The 21035-nt window shown below is 43.8% G+C and overlaps 1 protein-coding gene across 1 annotated transcript; it reads right to left on the bottom strand.

The window, feature by feature from the left end:
• Positions 1–1618: 1618 nt before the first annotated feature.
• nsd3 (nuclear receptor binding SET domain protein 3) lies at positions 1619–17031 on the bottom strand. The gene is made up of 26 exons (XM_061071692.1): positions 16903–17031; positions 14130–14992; positions 13502–13750; positions 13228–13390; positions 12935–13089; positions 12035–12664; positions 11860–11956; positions 11680–11772; positions 11492–11592; positions 10955–11000; positions 10715–10845; positions 10406–10531; positions 10141–10267; positions 9847–10047; positions 8858–9037; positions 7935–8081; positions 5246–5402; positions 4715–4917; positions 4512–4624; positions 4264–4410; positions 4050–4172; positions 3517–3633; positions 3279–3420; positions 3053–3159; positions 2730–2934; positions 1619–2482 (listed from the first exon to the last, which is right to left on the bottom strand). The coding sequence occupies exons 2-26, from the start codon at positions 14946–14948 to the stop codon at positions 2211–2213; spliced, it is 4851 nt and encodes a 1616-aa protein (XP_060927675.1). The 5' UTR covers positions 14949–14992; positions 16903–17031; the 3' UTR covers positions 1619–2210.
• Positions 17032–21035: the final 4004 nt, after the last annotated feature.

Genomic DNA, 21035 nt, shown 5'->3' with positions numbered 1-21035 from the left:
AAAAAAGACTTCAGGGGAAGGAGGAGAAACACAAAAGCAGTTGTGTAACCGAGGAGGAATCACAAGCAAAAGGCTGAGGCATGATGACAGGAACGCTTCCTCCTGTGATGATCACTTGAGTCCAGGCTAAAAACTGTACAAAAACCAGCTCTGAAAACTTCACATTCCAATATTTAACTGCTTCACGATTACAGTGAGCCACGATACAGGTCGATGAGCAGCAGCTGTTACCAAATGTGGAATCATTACACCAAAGTTTCAACAAAAAAATAAACCTAACATGTGCAATGACTGGATACAGATATAATATGTAAAACTCCTCGTGTTTTTTTAAATAGTCTATTTCACTTACACCGTGGTGGAGAGGAGACAGGTTACTGTACTGGTGTTTGAAAAAGAAACTGGTATAAAATGTGGTGCAATAAATACAAAAGAATTGGATTTGACAGATGACTGATTAAAAACACTGTACAGGAGTTTGTATTTTGTACATCATCATACTGGAGTGCTGCTATACTGACATGTCTTTATATAAAGCCCAGCCTTGAGGAGAATCTCCAGGTGGAAAGAAGCGTCCCCCCGAAGATACTGAGGACTTTTTCGTTTGAAGCCAGACTAGCCGTCATTTCTACTTGTGGCCCCAAAAAACAACAAAAAACTGCTTTTAGGCCACTTTCCTCAAAATGAAAAAAAACTAAAATCTACACCCAGCCCTCACCACGTCTCTGACAGAGAGCAAAAAACACAGTTTAAATCCCGACGATACTACAAGAAGAAGAGGTATCCATTTTGAAACACTTGTCCTATGTTCTTTAAATATACATTTCTGTATATGACCTAGCTAAATTGTGTAGCGACAAGCCGTGTGAAAGTGCTTTTCAGAAAAGTTTGGCAAAACAACCAACGGAAGAAAATAAAACAGAAAAAGGAGAGAAAAAGGAAAACGAGCATTAAAGCGGTCACAGTACACAGCGTTACTGAAGTGGACTCCAACTGGGCAGTAGTTGCTACAGCCAGAATCAATCTTAAGGCTGGTTAACAATACTTTGAGACAGCACCAGTGATCACAAGCTGGGCTCCTCCATCTACAATACAAATAACAGTAACTGCTCGGAGGAAATTTGAGAACGGAACGTTTTATCCAAAAAGGAAAATAAAAAGGATCTGTCTTGTTGTTTAAAAAAGCGTTTTTTTCGTTCTTCCAGGAACAACCAAAGAGGCAAGGCTCCGCCCCTCCTGATCTTTAAGTACTTTACAATATTATGAGCCAAGTATGTACACAATGGCGAGTGAGACTGGCAATATGAAAATCACAAGTACTTCTGTAATGTCATACCATTACACTATATACCATTATATTTCACCTTAATAGGACTATTTTCACAAAGAGGTCTGCGTAATGCTTAACACCTAAACAAACAAACATAATACACCACTCACTGAGATGAAGTGAGAGAATCTGCCTGTAAACATTAACAAACATAGATACTGTATATAATTATATTCATCTATACCCATAAGTATATTAAAACCGTGTTTAAGGAAGGTTGGAATGTAGTGTGGTCCTGAAAAAATTGCACAAAATCGATCATTCCCTCCCCCCCGCCCCCAACCCCACTCCTTTTCTGCCAGTAGAAGAAGAAGAGATAAAATGTGACGACAGACCACGTCAGGGAGAGATGGACAAAAGGCCGGTGGCTCGTTTCCGTGAAGCCATCTTGTGTTTGAGATGCCGACCACAGCGAACAGCAGGTAGACGAGGAGATGAGCAGCGTGGTGGTGGAGAGGTTCCACCTCACACCTCCCTCCACCTCACTCGATGAGTTCTTCAAAGTGCCGGAAACTGACGACGTGACAACACTTAAAAATTCCACAGCTGTAAAAAATAAGAGAAAAGAAAAGGGAAACGCAACGAAGTGGTGGTCTGGGCCCTCCGATGGACGCAAGCGTGCTGGGAAGAGTGTTATCGGTGGTGCTTTATGGCAAGAGAGAAGGGAAAATGGCGCACAATGATTCCTAGGTGCTTCCTATGCCGACACTCCAGTCACTCTACAGTGTTCATCGGTGTGTCTCGACGCTGAACAGCAGCCGTCATACTGGTCTAAAAGCACCGTGTTCCCTTGTGGAGTGCGTGGCTTCGGTGGACCGGAGCGCAGGAGGCCAACAAGAGCGCACGTTTACAGGGATGAGGTATTGAAGGAGGCGCGGCGTCACTCTGCGGACTGTAGGCCCGTCTCTGGCTCTGGTTCCTCTTTGACCCTGATGGGGCTCAAAGCAGAGTGGCGCTGCTGGGTAGAGTTGGAGCTGGAGCCCAAGGGACTGAGGGGGTTGTGACTGGAGCAACAGGGGCGGCCTTCCAGGGAAGAGGCGGTGAACGCCCCGGCCTCGTGGTCCCGGCAGAATGAGCGAGGGCAGAAATCACAGAGTGACGAGGCTGACGCGCCACAAACACTGCAGTCATGCCAAGGACATTCCCAGCGTCCTGCAGACAGGAAAAGAGGTGATTATGGAGAGATAAAGAATGAGTGAGTCACTGATGTGTGTGGGAGTTTGTAGTAACAGATCCCGTCTCAGTAATAAGTCAGGACGGGTAGAAATACATGTTATAAACCTGCATCATCTCACAAGATGAACAAAAATGGTTATCAGCAAGATTTTTATGTTGTGCATCAATAGATTTCAATGAATTTACACACACGCACACACACACACGATCATGTGGTCATTACCATATGGCGGCTTGGTGAGGTTGAGACACAGCAGGTGGTACGATTTGGGACAGTCCTTTCTGTCACACATCACCAGCTCGCCTCCTTCTCCACAACAAAAACAGAAGTACTCGTGTGTGTGTTTTCCCTCCAGCCGCAGCTTCCGCTTCTTCGGCTTCAACTTGGCGTTCCTGGCCTTCTCCTCTTTTTCCATCACCACGGCACTCTGGAGGAAACATTACAAGAAGACGAGATTGGTTATGAAAAGCACCTGATAAAGCCGGGATAGCGCTCACGTTGGAAGTGGAACTGGACTCAGGGCGATGAGATGTAAATGTCCTCACCGTTGGCTGCACCCCCAAGAATCCAGAGCAGTTGTCTGATCCACAGTGACAGGACGTCCTCCTGTTGCCCACACAGTGCAGGTTGTAGTTGAACGTCAGCTCTGTGCCTGCAGGAACACCAGGGATAAGACTCACATCAAATGGATCATCTAGCTTTCTCTGAGCGCCTGTACATATAGAAATGTGAGTATATAAGCATGTGCGTCATGATTCCACGTGAACTCACCAGCATCTACATCACAAAGTGTGAAGAGTCCGATGTGAACGTCCCCGCTCACCGTCCACTTCTGGGTTTCACAGTTCGGGCTGCAGCTGTGGTTCATAAACCGGGCTGAGTTCCCCTTTGGGCCGGCGTCGATCACGCGATCCTAGGAGACGATACAGATATTCCGACATTGAGATTTGAGACATGCTTGGTGGAATTCTCACCTCTGAATGTTATGCATCAGTGTCAGTGATCATACCTTGGTGAGGGTGAGCATGTAGAAGTTGCTCACGTGATTTTCATGGGCACGTTTGATTCGCTGCTGGCACTCCTCTGAGTCTATCACCTCCCCCACGTACTCTGTCACTAAGTCACCCTGCAGAACAGACATCCCATTTGTACATGCTTTCAGGCATCACACAGACACTCACATTTAATAAGACTTCAGGTATTAATGTCATGGATGATTCAACAGGACACGTGGATGTAGGCACCACTGAAACTGTGACCATGGTCATTTTCAAGTTAAAGTATAATCCCACAGGGAGAGAGCTAAGGTCAAGTTTTGTCTTTTGACATAATAGCACCCTAAATCTGTGTCACTTAATAATAATAGAACAAAAATCTGTAATAGTTAGTTTGGATAAACATCTTTCTCATATATTTTGTGTAATTTCACAAGCTTAAACCTGAACCACAATATTAGATTAGATTAGCAAACATTTCTATCACAGAATACAAATCCAGCTTTACGGTGACATGCTGATGTTGTATATTAAGGTGGACATGCACCTTCCTGAGAGCCTGGTTCGCCCTGAGGCCCCAGCCACGGCCGTCCGTCTTGATCACTTCTGTCTCTGCATACAGCCGCTTCGTGAAACACTGGTTCTCACAGTTGTCTCCTGCAGGACACACCTGACAACAGCAACACGAAGGCAATACGTTAATAAGTTAAATTTTACTCAAAAGATTAGCAAAAGGAACAGTAACTGATATGCGAACAAACCTGTGGATGACACTCGTACTGCAGCATGCGGTTGAGACACTGGGAATCAAGACTGCAAGGATGCTCATCTGTTGGTCTACAGTTGCATCGTGGGATTTCTGACAGGTCAGCTACGTGCACCTGCACTTTCCCCACTGGTTTGTTGGACTGGCACAAGAAATAAGATCGACAGAGAAGGTCAAATCACTGAAGACTTACTGAATATAATCTCACTTTTTGTCTTAAGAGAGATTCTAAATTGACGTTACCTTGATACATTTGTATGGTGGAGGTTTGCGAGAGTTGCGTTCTTGCTCTAAAGCCTCCCTGCTCTCCCTCTGTGCCTTGAGCTCCTGAAACCGCCGAGCTGCTTCTTCCAGAGCTAAAACACAACACAATATATTTCAGATATTGATCCCAACAGATTTGACTTGAAGCCGAAGAAAACTTCAAAACAAACAAAAATAATTACCTTTCTTGAAGGTTTTGTTGATGTTGATCTGACCAGAGACAAAGTTCTTGTCATTCTCCACGTAGGGGAAGACGCGGCCCTGGTTGATCCAGTAGTAGTCGTGGGAGCCAAAGAAGAAGACGGGGAAGTCACCAATATCGTGGCGCAGGCTCTGGATGTTTGATGGCACCAAGCGAGGATTGCAGATTTCTGCAGGCCACCACCTGCAAAAAGAAAGGGACGATAGAAAAGTCAAGTCAGAGGAAGAAAGTATGAAGAATAATTCAACCTGTAAAAACAAGTATTGAATGTACTTTAATTGTTTTAAATTTAATCTCTCTAAACTTATCTGACTTTTTTTTATCTATGACCACATAATCAATCAATAAGCACATAATCCTTTTTCCTTAATGGAAGAGACATTGTCTTTGTCTACACAACCACGTCAGACACACTTTATACCACCAGACTTATCCTTTAAAAGTAATGAAACCATGAACTGACAGCTGCAGTTTTTCAGCCGTCCAGCTGTGATCAGTTGTCTCTGCGTACCTGTAGTTGCCGAGCTTAACCCAGACAATTTGTTTGTAGTGAGGTTTCTTCCCTGCCCTGCAATCACTGCAGGACCACGCTCCCTCCGGCGTCTCGATCTCCAAACACTCCGGGTGGAAGGAAGCTGGGCAAGAGTCGCAGCACAGCAACTTGCCTCCTACATTTGTATAGATGTAAACATGGGGGTGTGTGTGTGTATATTTTGTATATATGTGAGTGTGTGCATGCGTTTTGGGGAAATGGGTATGCAAAGAGAGGAGGAGTGTACGATTAGGTGATGCACCGTAAAACCTGGACAAACTCTGAATCTCATTTGCAGACAAGCCAAAGAAAAGCATAAACTAAACAAAAGGAGGAAACCAGACAATACACAAGGCTCTGTGCAAGTCGGGGTTTTTTCAACATGAAGAGCAATATTAAAAAAGAGATCTTGTTGGGAACTCTTCAATCTAAAGCTGCTAGAATAAAACCTGGCCTGAAATGAAAAACTGAGGCCAGGAGCTTTTTGCTTGAATGAAGGATCCTGCGACAGTAAAGCAGGAAGAGGAATGAACGCCTGAGTCTGATTCTCAGTACGGTTACTTTCACTGCAGCAGCAACAGCATGTCTGGCAATCAGATTCAGAGCACTGTACCAAGACCAGTCTAAAGGAAATACATGCGGCAGCACAGGGGGTAAAATAAGCCAGCGAGTTAACACAGAATCAGGGTTATACTCGGCTAACAGATTACTGGCAAAGAAGCAGGCATGCCAGTACAGCAAACTTTTCCCATCACACATAACACATCCTGCACAGACCAGCTTGCATGGAATCATATGCTTTCAAAATATTGAACTTTAAGGTTTTTCTCTTTCTTAAATGAAATGCAGAACCAACATCAGAACTTGAAAGAGTCATTTAACAAATGTAGTGCGGTTTGGGATAACATTCCATCCAAGGCAGGTCAAAGCTCGAGAAAATGAGGTAAGCCAGAATTTAATTGATTCTGAAAAAATCCCAGTCCAACATAAAAAAGGGTGAGAAAAGAGATGAGGCTGAATAAGGCCTTTCAAATCAAAAGAAACAAAACAAGCCCAGAGTGCTGAAGCAGAGAAGCAATGCACCTCCAGCAGCGAGCAGCTCCACAAACCACAGACAGAACCAGAACTAATCCAGAGCACCAGGGAATCATACAGTGGTTTCAGTGCTAGAGGTTTGAAGACCAATTATATTTTCCCATTTTGACTGTTTATGCACAGCACAAAACAATCTCACAATGTGCCTCGTGCAAGAACTCATATATACAGATTATAAAGTTATATAACTTGAATATGGTTTCCTTGTATTTAGAATCATTTTTTAAAAGCCGTTCAGATTTGTTGTACAAGCGAAGTACAGATAATGTCTTTATTAACAGGAAGAAGAAAAAATATTGTTTGACTTTCAGAATTATAATGTGGATTTGGAATCAATAAAGTAACCATCTCAATATATTTAAGGTTTAAATATGACAAAAATCCACTAAAATAATAGCTAATGATAAATAAATGATGTATCTTTTCATCCCAATTTAATGAGCAGTGTCACTCCTCTTTTAGATAATTTTAGACAATGTATTGTTCAGATAAAATTATCATTATGATATTATTAAAGTTTTACTATTTCTGTCTCAATACAAGGCTGTTGTAGAATTTTACAATAATACTAAAACAGACACTGCTGCACGTTGCTTTTCTTGTCACTCTTGAATAAAAACGGCCCATAAAGGGAGTGGAGCAGACGGACATACACGCCGCTTTGAGGGAATCTATTATACTAATGATGATGGTGTGAAATTCATCAGTTTGAAATGAGCAACAAGCCTCAACCTTTCACGGCAGGAAAAGCCAAGGTTATTTAAAAACATAAAAAAAGGCTCTAGGTTAATTTCAGTTAGTTGGATCCATGTTTCCTTACCGTGCATCTTGAAAAATGCAAGACAAAAAAAACAGAGAGGAAACATGTTTTTTAGGGAAATGAGACGACCTTTCTTCTGAACAGCCACCTCAGGTGATGTCTGCTTCTTGTGATACCAACACAGTGGACTATTTATAAGTCAGGGCGTTCAGCTGAATGCAAAGGCTGGGCCCAATGTGTCCTCACTTATGGCTCCTCAGAGATCTTCACTCGCTCCTGCCTCCTCAGAGCAGAAATAAGAGCTTTGACCTTGACGATGAAGGACCAGAACCATTTATTTCGAGGAGTGAGGTGCAATCATTAAATTTTATCATTTCATCTTGTTGTCGCTGTTAGTGGTGGCAGCACATACAGAACCAGGACCACGAAACTAAGGCAGCTACAATGAATTTGTTTTGTTATTTACACTTGAACTTTTCCTGCTGGGAAGTGTCAAAAATATTCGTGAAAAAAGACAGTTTACAAATTCTGTTTCGCAAATCCGACTTCTCATATAACCCCTAAGAGAGAAATGTTCTTGCATGAGGCCCACTGTTTTCTGTTGATGTGTCTGGGATCTTGGCTGAGGTTACTTGGTGCCACTCTGCATTTAAATTAACTGCAGGTTTAACCAGTTAATTAACTTTGCACCTCCAGGCTTTGAAATGAAAGATGCGCACAAAAGAGGGGGGGAAACTAAATCAGAACGGGAGCAGGCACAACACAAACAAAGACCAGTGGGACAATGGAGAAAGAGAAAAACTGTTCAGTTACCTTTCCCAACATTCTTTTTGGTAGCTGACGAAGGAGAGGGAATCATAGGTAATTTCAACTCAGCACGATTTGACTCAGTCAGAAGGTAGTGGGACTTATAGGCATATGAACTTAATATGTGGTCAGTAAGGTCTTGCACTAACAGCCCTACACAAGACACACAGGAAGAGACGGGGGTGAGCCGCAGTCAAACTCGGAATTACCCAAAATTCACAAAAAGAGAAAGAACAAACACACAGTCTCTCTCTCTCACACACACACACACACACACACACACACACACACACAAACACACATATGCACACAAACAGACACAGTTATAACACAAGAAAGTAACAAGTAAAATAAAGGTTTGTCCCAACACAACAAGGCCAAACAGTGCACTCAACTTTTTGTTTAACAGACAAAACATCAGATCAAAACTGTTTAAAGTCTAAATCGTGTGTCCTCTCACTCATCACCATCCAGGGCTTTGTTTAAGTGGAGTGCAGTGTGACAGCCTGAATCATTGGTAGTGTTAGTATTGTGATGGAAAACAAACATTACATTTCACAGCACTGGTGTTTATGATCAACAATACCAAACACAAAACATGTAATATCTATGATTATATATCCAAACTTATATAACACGTCATATGCACATGTCTGTATGTGAGGTTTCAGTTTTCACTCATGAGATGTAACTTCAACTGTGAATGTATCAAAATGGTTATATAAAAAAAAAACTACAAACATGGAGGATGATCAGATCATTCTTATTGTTTTACCAGAATACTCAGGTCAAAGGTCAGTTAAAGCTAAAATCAGCAAAAGTGCAGGAAATTCAGAACTTCTGCATTTTTGTGCTCCATCATTTCAGGGTCGCTGCTGGATCCCAGTCGGAGAGGAAGGCCGTGAGCGTGCACACGAGTGAGAGCTTACCTCGGGCACACAGGAAGCACCAGCCCACGTTGACAGGTGAGGTGAGGAGGCCGTTTCTCTTGGCGCTGCCGTGGCTGCTGCAGATCATGATGTGATGGGTGAGAGCGACGCTACCTGCTGCCACGCAGCTGTCTCCCGTGTGATAGGCCGACGGACAGCGTATGCAACGCATCAGACGACCTGGACGGAAAGCAGACCAGAGGGAAACGATAACAACTCAGTGTGTCACTTTACAACAGGTACAGGTCTGTAAACTGCTCATGTAGCTGATACAGATCAACACGCACACAAATTTTGGACTGTACCAACATAAAAACACAATCAGTATACATAGCACAGCAGGCAGCCACAACACAACTGATCCTGAAGGGTTTAAGAAATAACTGAGCCATTTCCTCTCCATCATTATTTTAAAATGTTTTAGGCTTTGCGTTTACTTGCTTCCAGATTTTCTAAACTATTGATATGTCGAGTTTTCCAGTGAGGTCAGAATCAGGCATGAATTCAGCCTGGAGTCACCACATTTTCACCAGATCCTCACACTTTGACGTACAAACTGCATCTCTTCTCTCATTTCCAACAGGATAATGCACCATCATCTAAAGTCATTTCCAGCAACATGGAAATTACTGTATCTTTCTGCAGTGTTCCTTTCAGTCATAGTGTTCCTCCTAAAGTGGCACCTTTGGGTCGGTCTTCTCCTTCTGAATCTAATTTCCGCATGCCTTCTTTTTGCGCTTCTACCTTACATATTCTAACAGGAGACCATAGTCTTGACCCTTTCGCACTTTAATATTTCTGCTCTTTTCTTCTGCCACTGGTCAATATAAATCAGCTAGAAGCCAAAGATATAATGAAAAAAAATAAACTTTTCATATATCTTCCTCACATTTTGCTGATCTAGCTCTAACTCACTGCCCCACAGATTCCAATGCAGACTCAGATAGGACATGAGAGAAACTGAAAAAACAAAGCAGGCGCTCTTTTACCTTTACTAGCTCTCTGCACGTCCCTCTCCAGGCAGCAGGTAGAGCAACTATGCTGTGGGCAGCAGAAGCCTCCGCCTGGACTGCTGGTGGTGCCCGGGAGTTTACGGACACAATCCTCGTGGTAGAAACAACCGCATCCCAACACAGAGCACCGCGTCACCTCCTGGCCTGCTGTTTTACAGCTGAAACACAGATGATTGCCTGGAAGGAGAATGAAAAAGACTATGGTAGTAAAGAGCTAAACAAAGACGTTGTGATGGTTGAGATGTATTCGCCTCGCTCCGATTCACTCACCGTTCCTACATTCCAAACACGTGAATCTGCCTTCGGGAAGGGACGTCAGGCCGAGACACTCCAGGTGAAACTGTCTGCTGCAGTCACCTTCACACACCACCAAACCTTCTCCATACACCTCGCAGATCTACTCGCAACACAAAAACATAAAGAGAAACATGGATTACAACATAATATAATTCAAAATATATATATATATATACACTCACTATATAATGTAGAAGAAAGAGCATTTTAACAAAGATGAATCATGAGGAGTTCTGACCTGGCAGACAGTGTCTCTCTTGCCGGTGCTGCTGTCCTGACGAGATAACCCGGAGTCTACAGACTGAGTATCTGAGGCGTCTGCATCTGCTGCTGCCGGACTATCGAGACTCTTCCCAAATAAACCCTGTGATATCAAGAGACTCAGTGTGTTGATGAAGAAATCCAGTCTTGTGAACAAGAGACACCAAATGAGTTCTCACAAGTGTGTAGATTTCCAAAGTAGTACCAGGCACATGTGACAGATGCTGCAACAAATTATTATTAACTATCTATGCCCTTGTGTATGAGGGTATTTCAATACATGTACCTGCGGATCATTGAGACCTCTGGAGTCGGAATCAGAGGTGTCTCTGTACTGAGATGAAGCCATCTCCACATCTGTCGACGCTCTGCTTCGCTTCTTGAGGGGCTTGCAGGCATCAGAGATCTCGCTGGCTCCTGGAGAACGGCACGGGGAAAATTAAAACATATCAGTTTCACTTTCCTAGAGGTAAAGAGAGGTCCCCCCCGGAGGTTAACGGGAAGTATAGGAGAAGGATTATCCTACCTTTCTGTGAACCTGTCCTAAGTGTGGTTTCAGGAGCCATCTCCGCCTGTGAGGAGGTTAGACATGGAAGTTGAGGCTCTAGTGCTGTTCATTCATTCTTATTCAGGTGATTGCAGGTTAGTTGACTACATTCAGATCAACCACATTACTGCAGAATATAATGAAAACCCCTCATTCACTGATGGATTACACACACAGAGGGCTACAGCCAAAAAACACTCAAGATTGTCCGGTGGGAAAAATGAGTGTAGCTGTAACTTTCCAGTGTTGTAATATATTGTATTTTGTAATTATCTCATATTATTACAGTGTAGTGTTTTTGTATCTGTCGGGTCTTTTCACTTGTGTTACTATTCCAACCAGTCATAGGTCATATTTCTGATTAAGTCCTAATAAAAACGCATGTTACATATTTATAAAATTTGGACATAATTGGTAAATATTTGATAACTGAAGGTTTAGAAAACCATCCACATTAACCTTTGTGTAACCAGTGAGCTTCTTTTGGTCTGGACACCAGGGGAACTGTGGTGTTACCTGTTCCTTTTTGGTCTTCTTCTTGGGGACGGGATCACCGCCCCTCTCTGACTCAGACCTGCTCCTCACGGACCGTCGCTGCAGCTTCCTCTCCTGAGAACCTGAAAACACATTGAAATGTTGAGCTGCATCTCCTAGCGACTTTACGATGTTCTACACTTCCGTCATCGTGTCTGTGTTCTACTAACCATGTGGACTACTGTGGTGGGACCCAGGAGAGGAGGTCTGCTGCATTCCTCCCTCCTCACTCCTCCGGCTGGCTGGGGAACCTCTCCTCTCCTCTCCTTCTCCTTCTCCTTCCCCCTCTCCTTCTCCGTCTCCTTCCCCATCTCCTTCTCCCTCTCCTTCTCCCTCACCTTCACCCTCACCCTCGCCTTCTCCTTCTCCTTCTCCTTCTCCCTCTTCCTCCCCTTCGTCTCCGTCTTCCTCTTCCTCTGGACTCGGCTCAGGTTTAGCTCTGCTGTCCTGCAGAAAGCATGAACATGTATCCCACACCTTACATGACAACACTGTAATTTTTTTGTCTGTGGAAGTAACACCAACCTCAGGAGAGCAGTATCCCAGGTCGGGCTGCCTGGCCTCCCTCTCCACTCTCTCCTCCTTCTCCTCTTCGTTGTCTCTTTTTGGGGATGGAACGGCTTTTTTCTGCAAGAGAGGCCAGTCACACTTTGTGATCTCCACATTCAGCCTCTTCATGGTGATCGAAAGAGGCAGCAGCTTTCGGGCCGCTGCTGTTTTCCAGGCCCGAACTGGAGGCGGAGAGTCCTGCCGTGTCTGTGCATCACAATCAGCGTTCTGTTTCGGGGAGCTGGATATACGCTGGTCCCCCCTCTGGTTCTTCTCTTCATTTGAGGCCTGGGAGTTTGTGTTGTCATCTGTGTTTGAAACACTACACTGTCTGCGCGGCAGCTGCCTTCTCGGTGGCTGCTCTCTGTCTGGTGACTTCACTCCTCCTCCTTCCTTCTTACTGATTGAGCCGCTCGAGCGCCGATTTCGTTTCTCTGCCCTGACAGTGGGTTTCCTGCTTGACGGGCCTTCACTGGGATCGGGGTCAACATAGATGAAGGTGTAGGTGTCAATTCGCGCCTGCCGCGTCATCAGGAAGGCATCCTCGGCGTGGCCCACACCTACCTCCCACTGAGAACGCTCCCGCTGAGGGATAGGCTTCAGAAGCTTGAGACGAAAAACATGGAAAGATATGAAAATAAAGAACTGGTCTCACTGTCAATTAATTGTGGCTGACTCAAATATGTACTATGAAGAGAACAGCTTAGAAAAGGCTTCCACTGACAGAGATTGAATAAAATGCTACAGAGCTGCTATTATTTATTTTAAAGAAAGCAGCAAATATTCATATTACTTTTTCGATATCTATTACATATGAGATTACCTTTTCTGCCAAGAAAATGGGTTAAAACATTCACTGCTTGCATTTTTACTTACTTTACTTTTCTCTACAAGGTTTGTGGTCTTGCGCAGAGTATCAGCCTGAAGTTCCTCAAATTGTTGCTTCCCTTGGTACATGACGATCCTCTTCTCATGGATCCACGCTCGCTCGGCGACACTGCCAAAGAATTGGACGTGATACTCCCTGTGACCTGCACAGCAACAGGGAAGTCAGCAAAACAATCTGTGGTGTTCATGCTCTTTCAATTTCATACATTTGTAAAAGAAAACAAGGAGATTAAGAGTTTATTAAATTGTTTTTTTTGGTTTGGACGTACGTGTTCCCTTACCCCTGGTGTTGATGCGAGTGTGGACCTTCATCTGTGGGTCAGATGAGATCATGCAGGGCCACCAGGGGTAGGTGCCCACTTTGGACCACACCAGATCTCCTATCAGAAACTCCTTACAGAAGCCCGTCTCTTGGATTACTGATGGATGATGTACCTTCGGAACCTAAACATAAAAATGAACAGTCACTGATCTGCTTTCACACTCCAAACCATGATAAGTATGTTTAGTGCTACTACTCAAACTGCTCTGAAATGTGAACTGTCGGTTTCTTGCCTTCGGAGTCTTTGGCTCAGTTTTGATAACCGTCTTCTGAGGCTTCTTTGTCAGGGCTGGGGGGGTTTCTCTCGGCGGGGGTTGGACGTGGGTGTCCTCTGTCTGGTCCGTGGTACCTGCCTGTGTTTGGCTCTCGTCCAGGCTCTGTTCCTGGACCTGCAGCTGCAGCCTTGCACTCTTTTTCCGCTTCTCCTTCTTCCTCTCATGTCTGCGCTGCATCGGAGTAGAATCGTTCCTCTGAGAGTCGCTCTGAAAATTTGAAAAATGTAAAACAAAAAGGTGATGAGACATCAGTTGCCATTTCCACAAACTGAATTCAAAAATCTCAGATATAAAGATACACATTTCTTAGGAGCTGTTAAGAAGATGATTAAAAGTGAACCACACAGTGTAACAATTCTATATGAGTGATAATTGGACTGATTAGACCATATTTAGTGTGAACTAAACATTTTCTGTAGATCAGTATACACTGGGTGATCATTTTATGTAAGGTATGAAATTGTATCTAGCCTGGAAAATGGGGAGATTTCTTGCTTTTACAAAGGTTTTAACTAACAGCAAACTAAATAAAATTGCGGGTTAGAAAACATTGTTTGGACAAAGCAATCATACATGCATGTATTACCTGCAGCTCTTGCAGTAGGTCTCCACACAGCGCAGATTCGAACAGCTCTTTTCCGTTCTGATACGTCTTTATGATCTTTAGCTTGATCTCTGGAGAGCTGGTTTTCATCAACACCCCACCAGGGGTGTTGGACGGGGTGTGGGTGGGCTGAGATGAGGGGGTACTGTCCACAAGAGAGGGGGGAGGACTGGAGGAAGGCAGGTGTAATGGAGGGGGAGGGGGGAGAGTGTGGGTCATGATGTGAGGCGTCTGGGACAGGTGGTGCTGTAAGGGCAGTGGCGGTGGCGGGGGACTCTGTCGGTGCGGGAGTGTTTGTATGTGAGGTGGGTTCGAGTGGAAATGGTGTGCGTGGTGCTGATGATGATGGGGGAGATGATGGTGGTGGTGGAGGAGGTGCGGGTGATGTGTGGGCAGCGGCGGAGACACAGGAGACAAAGGCCTCTCCTGGAGACCTGGGCCTCTCAGGACAGTCCCCTCCCCGGGCAGGAGGACGTGGTCTCCATAGCTCCGTATGGCCCCGTAGCCATTCGCCGAGCCGTTGGGGAACTGCGAGTACATGGAAAACTTGGCCTGCGGCTCGTATATGCCCAGGCCAGGCGGGAAGCCATTAGAGACCTGCTGCATGTCCTCCGAGGCTGACGGCGGGTAGGAGAACTCTGCATCCAGGGCAGCATCATAGGAGGGACCACCATCCTCGCCCGGGTCACTGCCGGTGTCGCAGGTGCCTTCCTGTCTGATGTTGGCTGAGTCAATGAGCTGAGGGGGTTGCTGAATTGTATTTCCCATGATCCCTTGCATGAAAGAGAAGGAGAAATCCATTGTTGGGCTCCTGCATCCTTAACTGTCTTTTTCTTTGACTGGACCTGTCAGCAGAGACATAATCAAATGAGAGACTCGGAAGCTGAGCTTTCACAACCAAGACAGAGAAATCATCCAAATACTTTGCTCAAGATCCTCTCTTATATCCTTAGGTTTAAAACTAAAGGACCAGGTGGATATTGTGAGATGTATCTTTGTGTCACCTTTTTTGGACATATATGAACCCCCAGTTCTTATCACTCTCTATGCATGGCCTATACATTTTGTTTGGGCTTTAGTATCCATCAGGTGTGTAGTACACACTAAAGACTACACATGGCAGCTCCATTGTACTTTGCCCACAGGCCCAGAAACCTACCGGTGCTGCTTCTCTGGGAGATGATCCTGCCTCTGCTTTTCAGTGAGTCAGTTGATTTGTGGTAGTGTTATCAAACATACTGTATTTAGGAATATTCAACTTGTAGGAATAACACAATCTAAAAATTGTGTTTTGATTCTAGCCAGGTACCTTCCCTGCATCACAGGTCTGCATCTACACTGTCGGTGCGTTTGTATGTGTGGCAAACAAACGAACTGTGAGGGATCCAGAGCAGCATGAGCCTTTGTCCCCAAGCTTCATCAGAAGTGGTTTTGTGATATGCTGTAGCACCACCCTGAGAATACATCACGAGTCTAATCTAACGTCAGCTTCCAATAAACTCAAGAGCTAAAACAATTAGTAGATTGATTGAAATATCACGTAATCAGTCATCGCCACCTCAGGAATATGACAAATAAAAGGGGTTCAAAAATAATCCCTGGATTCTGCCTTACCTGGGCGGACAAAACTAGAAATGTTATAACGAGTTTAACGAGTTGAAGCTGGTTCAATCATTTAAACAGGGTTTTTTTCTCAGCGAGTGTGATTTACTTCAATGGTCAAACTTTAACAAATCCTCAGTCAACATCTCCACCACTTGTCTGGAAGCTCTCTCTGAAAACACTGCAGCTTTGCTCTGAGGATTGAGAAGTTTTGCCGACCCCTGTCCCCAAGTTACAGATGATTTTTAAATTCCATTAACTCCCAACACATGGTGGGATGAGCGATCCCAAGCAAAACAAAGAGCAGCTACCGGTGGCTGTTGTGTCCTCTTCCACCTGACACATCCTAATAGCTGTGATGAAGAGGAATTCATCAGGTTAAAGGTCACGGTGTGGACACACTGATCCAGATGTTGTGCTTTAATTGTCGGACAGTCAGGGTGGCTAGCACCGGGAGGGGGTGGGGGTTGGAAAACAGGAGATGTAAACATCCATTAAGTGTCAGCTAACGGTCTCCAGCCTGTGACGTGGAGTCGTGGTGTTATATTCATGGGATCACATCTGGGTGTCCTGTCTTTTCTGAGGACTGGTGCTCAGCTTCAACGACTGCGCAGACAAAACACTGTTCCATGAATGATCTTACAGCTCCCTGCGATGTTAGCCTGAAGCTACCTGACATCACAGAGGCTGTGTGGAGACATTGTCCCCCCCCACCCCCCCTTCCACCGTCAGACAACAGAACACGAAGCGGAGACGCCGCCATTCGTCTTCCTCCCGGTTGTCCCTTGTTCATTTTAAGGAGGCTCACGCGTGCAGGGGAAGATGAAAGGAGGGAGAGAGCTAGGCTAACGTCGGCTAGGCTAACGCTAGCTCGTCCAACATGGCTGCCTGTGCCCCTTTAAATCAAATTGCCTGGCGTGATTATACCTCCATCACCGGGGGGTTCGAGGGGAGAAGAATGTGCCCGAGAATAAGCGGCCGAACCCGGGGTGTGTGGAGCGGGGAAAGGGAGAAGGGGAGGACGGCTAAAGGCTAACACGCTTATCGGTAGAGAAGAGGAGAGAGAGAGGGAGAGAGGGAGAAGGGGAAGAAGAGGGAGACTGATGCCGAGAGATGCAGGGAAATCACACAGGAAAGAAAAACCAGTCAGTACCTTCAGCGTGTCCCATTCTAAACACATACACCAGCCAGCGACGTCTCCTCGTTTAATCTGGGGGGGGGGCAAAGAAAAGGAGGGAAAGAACAGAAAAATAATCCTGTGATAGTGGGTTAAGAGCAGGCCTTTCCTTTTCTGCTTTAACGCTATTCTCCACACGCAGGAGGAGGAGGGGGGAGGAGAGGGGGGGGGGGGTGTTACGCTATCTGCTCGCTGCCCAATCCTGAAGCCCGGTTCTTCCCTCAATGTGGAGACTGAGGCATGGAGAGAAGAGCCTGCCACTGGAACAGCGTCCGGAACAATGATCCCCGAATCATAGTCAGGATTCAGTCATTATGGATCCTGGGTTTATTCTGGGTTTTAACAGAGGCATCATGGTTTGTAGTCCCAATCCCAAAGATCCAGCCTGAATGGAGGAGGTCACCAGGAAGTGTAGTGTATGTGTGTGTAGTATTGTGTCAAATGAAACAATAATCATAATAATTAATCATTATGTAGACTGGTTGTCATCTGGTTTTAATAGAGGTATCGTGGTTTCTAGTCCCAATCCATTGAGACTGAATGGAGGAGGTCACCAGGAAGTGTAGTGTATGTGTGTGTAGTATTGTGTCAAATGTAACAATAATCAGAATAATAAATCATAATAAATCATAGTTTCCCTCTTGTATAACAGAGGTATTGTGGTTTCTAGTCATAATCTCACAGATCAAGATTAAACTGAGGAGGTCACCAGGAAGTGTAGTGTATGTGTGTGTAGTATTGTGTCAAATGTAACAATAATCAGAATAATAAATCATAATATATCCTAGTCTCCCTCTTGTTTAACAGAGGTATCATGGTTTCTATTCCCAATCCCAAAGATCCCGACTGAATGGATGAGGTCACCAGGAAGTGTAGTGTATGTGTGTGTGTGTAGTATTGTGTCAAATGTAACAATAATCATAATAATCATAATAATTAATCATTATGTAGACTGGTTGTCATCTGGTTTTAATAGAGATATCGTGGTTTATAGTCCCAATCCCTTGAGACTGAATGGAGGAGGTCATCAGGAAGTGCAGTGTGTGTGTGTGTGTGTGTGTAGTATTGTGTCAAATGTAACAATAATCATAATAATTAATCATTATGTAGACTGGTTGTCATCTGGTTTTAATAGAGGTATCGTGGTTTCTAGTCCCAATCCCTTGAGACTGAATGGAGGAGGTCATCAGGAAGTGTACTGTATGTGTGTGTGTAGTATTGTGTCAAATGTAACAATAATCATAATAATTAATCATTATTTATCCTGGTTTTCCTCTGGTTTTCACAGAGGTATCGTGGTTTCTAGTTCCAATCCCAAAGATCAAGACTGAATGGAGGGGTCATTAGGAAGTGTAGTGTACGTGTGTAGTATTGAGTCAAATGTAATAATAATCATAATAATAATGAATCCTAATTTTCCTCTAAGAGAAGTATCATGGTATCTAGTCAAGGCCTAATCCCTCAGATCCAGACTGATTTGAGGAGGTCAACAGAAACAGGGTGTGTATTAAATGTGTGGTGTTGAGTCAAATATAATGACAAAAATTATAAAAAGACTACTAATAATAAACTTTGTTTCTATAGCGTCTTTCAAAACCAGCAGTACAAGATGCTTCACTGTGTAAAATATAAGTGCAAAGTCAGCAAATCATACCAAAGCCAACATTTGATTCTCTGACGAATAGAAGAAGTTCAGCTTGCACTTGTGTGGTTTGTTCTCTCCATGAAGTCTTGTTGCTGTGTTCAACTGTGGACGGTCTAAACTGGTGCTTCATTCAGGCAGGTGAAACCATGTTTTCTGATGTCGTTCTTCACTGATAATCCAGAAATTAACTCTGGCCCAGAACTTGCTCCTGAACAACATCTCAGGCAAAAAACTGAAAAACATTTCAAAATGAAATCAAACAAGCGTCATCGGTTTACTTTCGAATTGTGTAATTAATTTAGAAGAAGTGTGCGGGGGGGAAAAAATCTAAGTCACGCCTACTCCAAAGAGAAAAAGGAAATGCATGTGATGGAGGGGGATACCAAGAAAAAGTGGGTTTTTAGAGTCAGTGTAGATGAAGGCTGTGAGCAGTATTAAATAACTGTGTTGATTTTTCTTCCCACTCTGATGCAGATGTTTTTGGCACCAGAGTCTCTGGCTGAATTTTCTACGCCTCCTCGCCTGATCTGAAGCCAAGAGGAGGGCAAATATTAAAAACAAAACTCTCACTGTGTCTCTCTTCCCTCAGACCACAAATATTGCAGGCAGCCAACAGCAGGGGAGGACAAATATCAGCCTGGGGACCATATCTAAACATCCAACAACAAAATTCAGTCCCACGAAGAAAGATGAATTAATCAAACACTTCTCTAAAACAATTATGACAAAAAGAGAGCATTTTAACCTTCAAGAAGGCAGCTGTAGCTCTATTAGCCCTCATTCAATAAAAGGAGAAACTGCATCTGGATTCAAATACAACCCGAAAACAACTGAAACACTACAACATACAAAAAAATAAACATTTGAACAAATACAACATCCACAACACTCATGGATCATCACAGTGAATGTGTAGGGCCACTGGTTCCCTATGTGTTTTCCCAGGTCAGAAGTCCTGATTTGGAATCATGGATATCTGTTTTCAATATCAATATGTTAAATTTGTCTTAATACAGAAATACAGGACTCATTTTTATTTAAAAAGAATGGGTAAAGGTCCTCCACCCCTCTTATGTCAGATTATATCATTACATTCTGCTTCATTGTGGTTGTTTTGCATCTTTGTGTGGCCATTTTGTGATGTTGTTGTCATTTTGTATTTATGGTTGTGTTATGTCTCTTTTGAACTGTTTAGTGTTTCTTTGTGTCATTTTGAATGTCACTATGATAGCTTTATCTTCTTGTAGGGATTGTTTTGTGTCTGGTGCCTATGTTTTGTGCTTATTTGGTCCCTTTGTGTCTTTCTATAGTCGCGTTGTGTCATTGTGTAGTCATTTTCTGTTGCTTTATAATCACTTTGCGTCTCCTTGTGGTTATTTTAATCGTTGTATTAATTTAGCATCTGTAGTAGCTCTTAGTCTCTTTGTAGGTTTCTGTCTTCTCCATGTTTCCCTGTTGTGGGACTAACAAAAGATCATCTTATCTATGTCATATTGTGTGTCTGGGCCTGTTTTGCATGCCTGGTCTAAGTAAACACAGGGTCAACAGTGCAATGAAAGGTGTTGGACAAGAAGAAACAGGTCAGCTCAGCAGGGCAATAGTTAAATTAAAATAAAACCAAAGTAGAGGGAGCCTACGATAAAAAAGTAAATCCAATAAGAATACAAAACTAAAACTTAACACATTTAAAGGTGGAGTGGGAAATTCTTTGCAAGAGAAGTAAAAACTTTGACTGTATGGAGTGTGTGTACATGTGTATGTGTAGTATAACTCTCTTAACTGTCCAATATTCATTCTGTCTTTGCAACACAATGATTGATGTGAAATCCAGTCACCGTACATAGTCTACCACTACACATATTTTTCTTGTTTTTTATATATAATTATTATTTTCCCTACACTTTAGTATATTGCATGTTACTTATCACTACTTAATGATGCCTATTTTTGACTCTTGCTGCTGTAGTATTACAAATGTCCCCATTGTGGGACTAATAAAGGATTATCTTATCTTATCTTATAGTCATTGCACCTTTTGTGTATTCGTTGTTGCACATTTCAGCATTTATTGCAGGTAACTGTCATTACAATCGTGTAATTGTGCTTTTATTGCCATTGGAATAGTTTTCCATCACACTGTGAGTATGTTAGTGATCATTGTGTGTCGTTGCAGATGTTTGTTCATCTTCACGGTCATGTTTCTGTGGCTCTTGTTGTGTTTCGTTGTGCACATGTGATCATTTAACTTGTCTCTGTGTGTCTTTCATTTGCAATCGCTCCCATGTCAAAGACGCTCCAGGCAGAACTCACAGCAGGAAACGGTCCACGCCCACTTGCATGAGAAGTAGGTGGAGTTTCTTCATTCCTCCCCCCCCCCCCCCCCCACCCATGTGACTGCTGCTCTGTGATCGGATGATCTCTGCTGGCTCCTCTGCGCAGCTCCTTCGCGCATGTGCAGAGGAAC

This window comes from Limanda limanda, chromosome 5 (genome assembly GCF_963576545.1).
Source record: "Limanda limanda chromosome 5, fLimLim1.1, whole genome shotgun sequence".
In the NCBI taxonomy this organism is placed as follows: Eukaryota; Metazoa; Chordata; class Actinopteri; order Pleuronectiformes; family Pleuronectidae; genus Limanda; species Limanda limanda.
The sequence above is the reverse complement of the archived record's forward strand: the minus strand, read 5'-3'. Positions and strand labels throughout refer to the sequence as shown.

Excerpts from the sequence above, each read along its gene's own strand:
- nsd3 (XM_061071692.1), bottom strand. The coding sequence starts at position 14,948 with ATGGATTTCTCCTTCTCTTTCATGCAAGGGATCATGGGAAATACAATT. Across the intron at positions 13,751-14,129 it reads ACCTACTGCAAGAGCTGCAG|AGCGACTCTCAGAGGAACGA; the intron begins GTAATACATGCA and ends TCAAATTTTCAG. Across the intron at positions 4,625-4,714 it reads CAACAAAACCTTCAAGAAAG|CTCTGGAAGAAGCAGCTCGG; the intron begins GTAATTATTTTT and ends GTTGTGTTTTAG.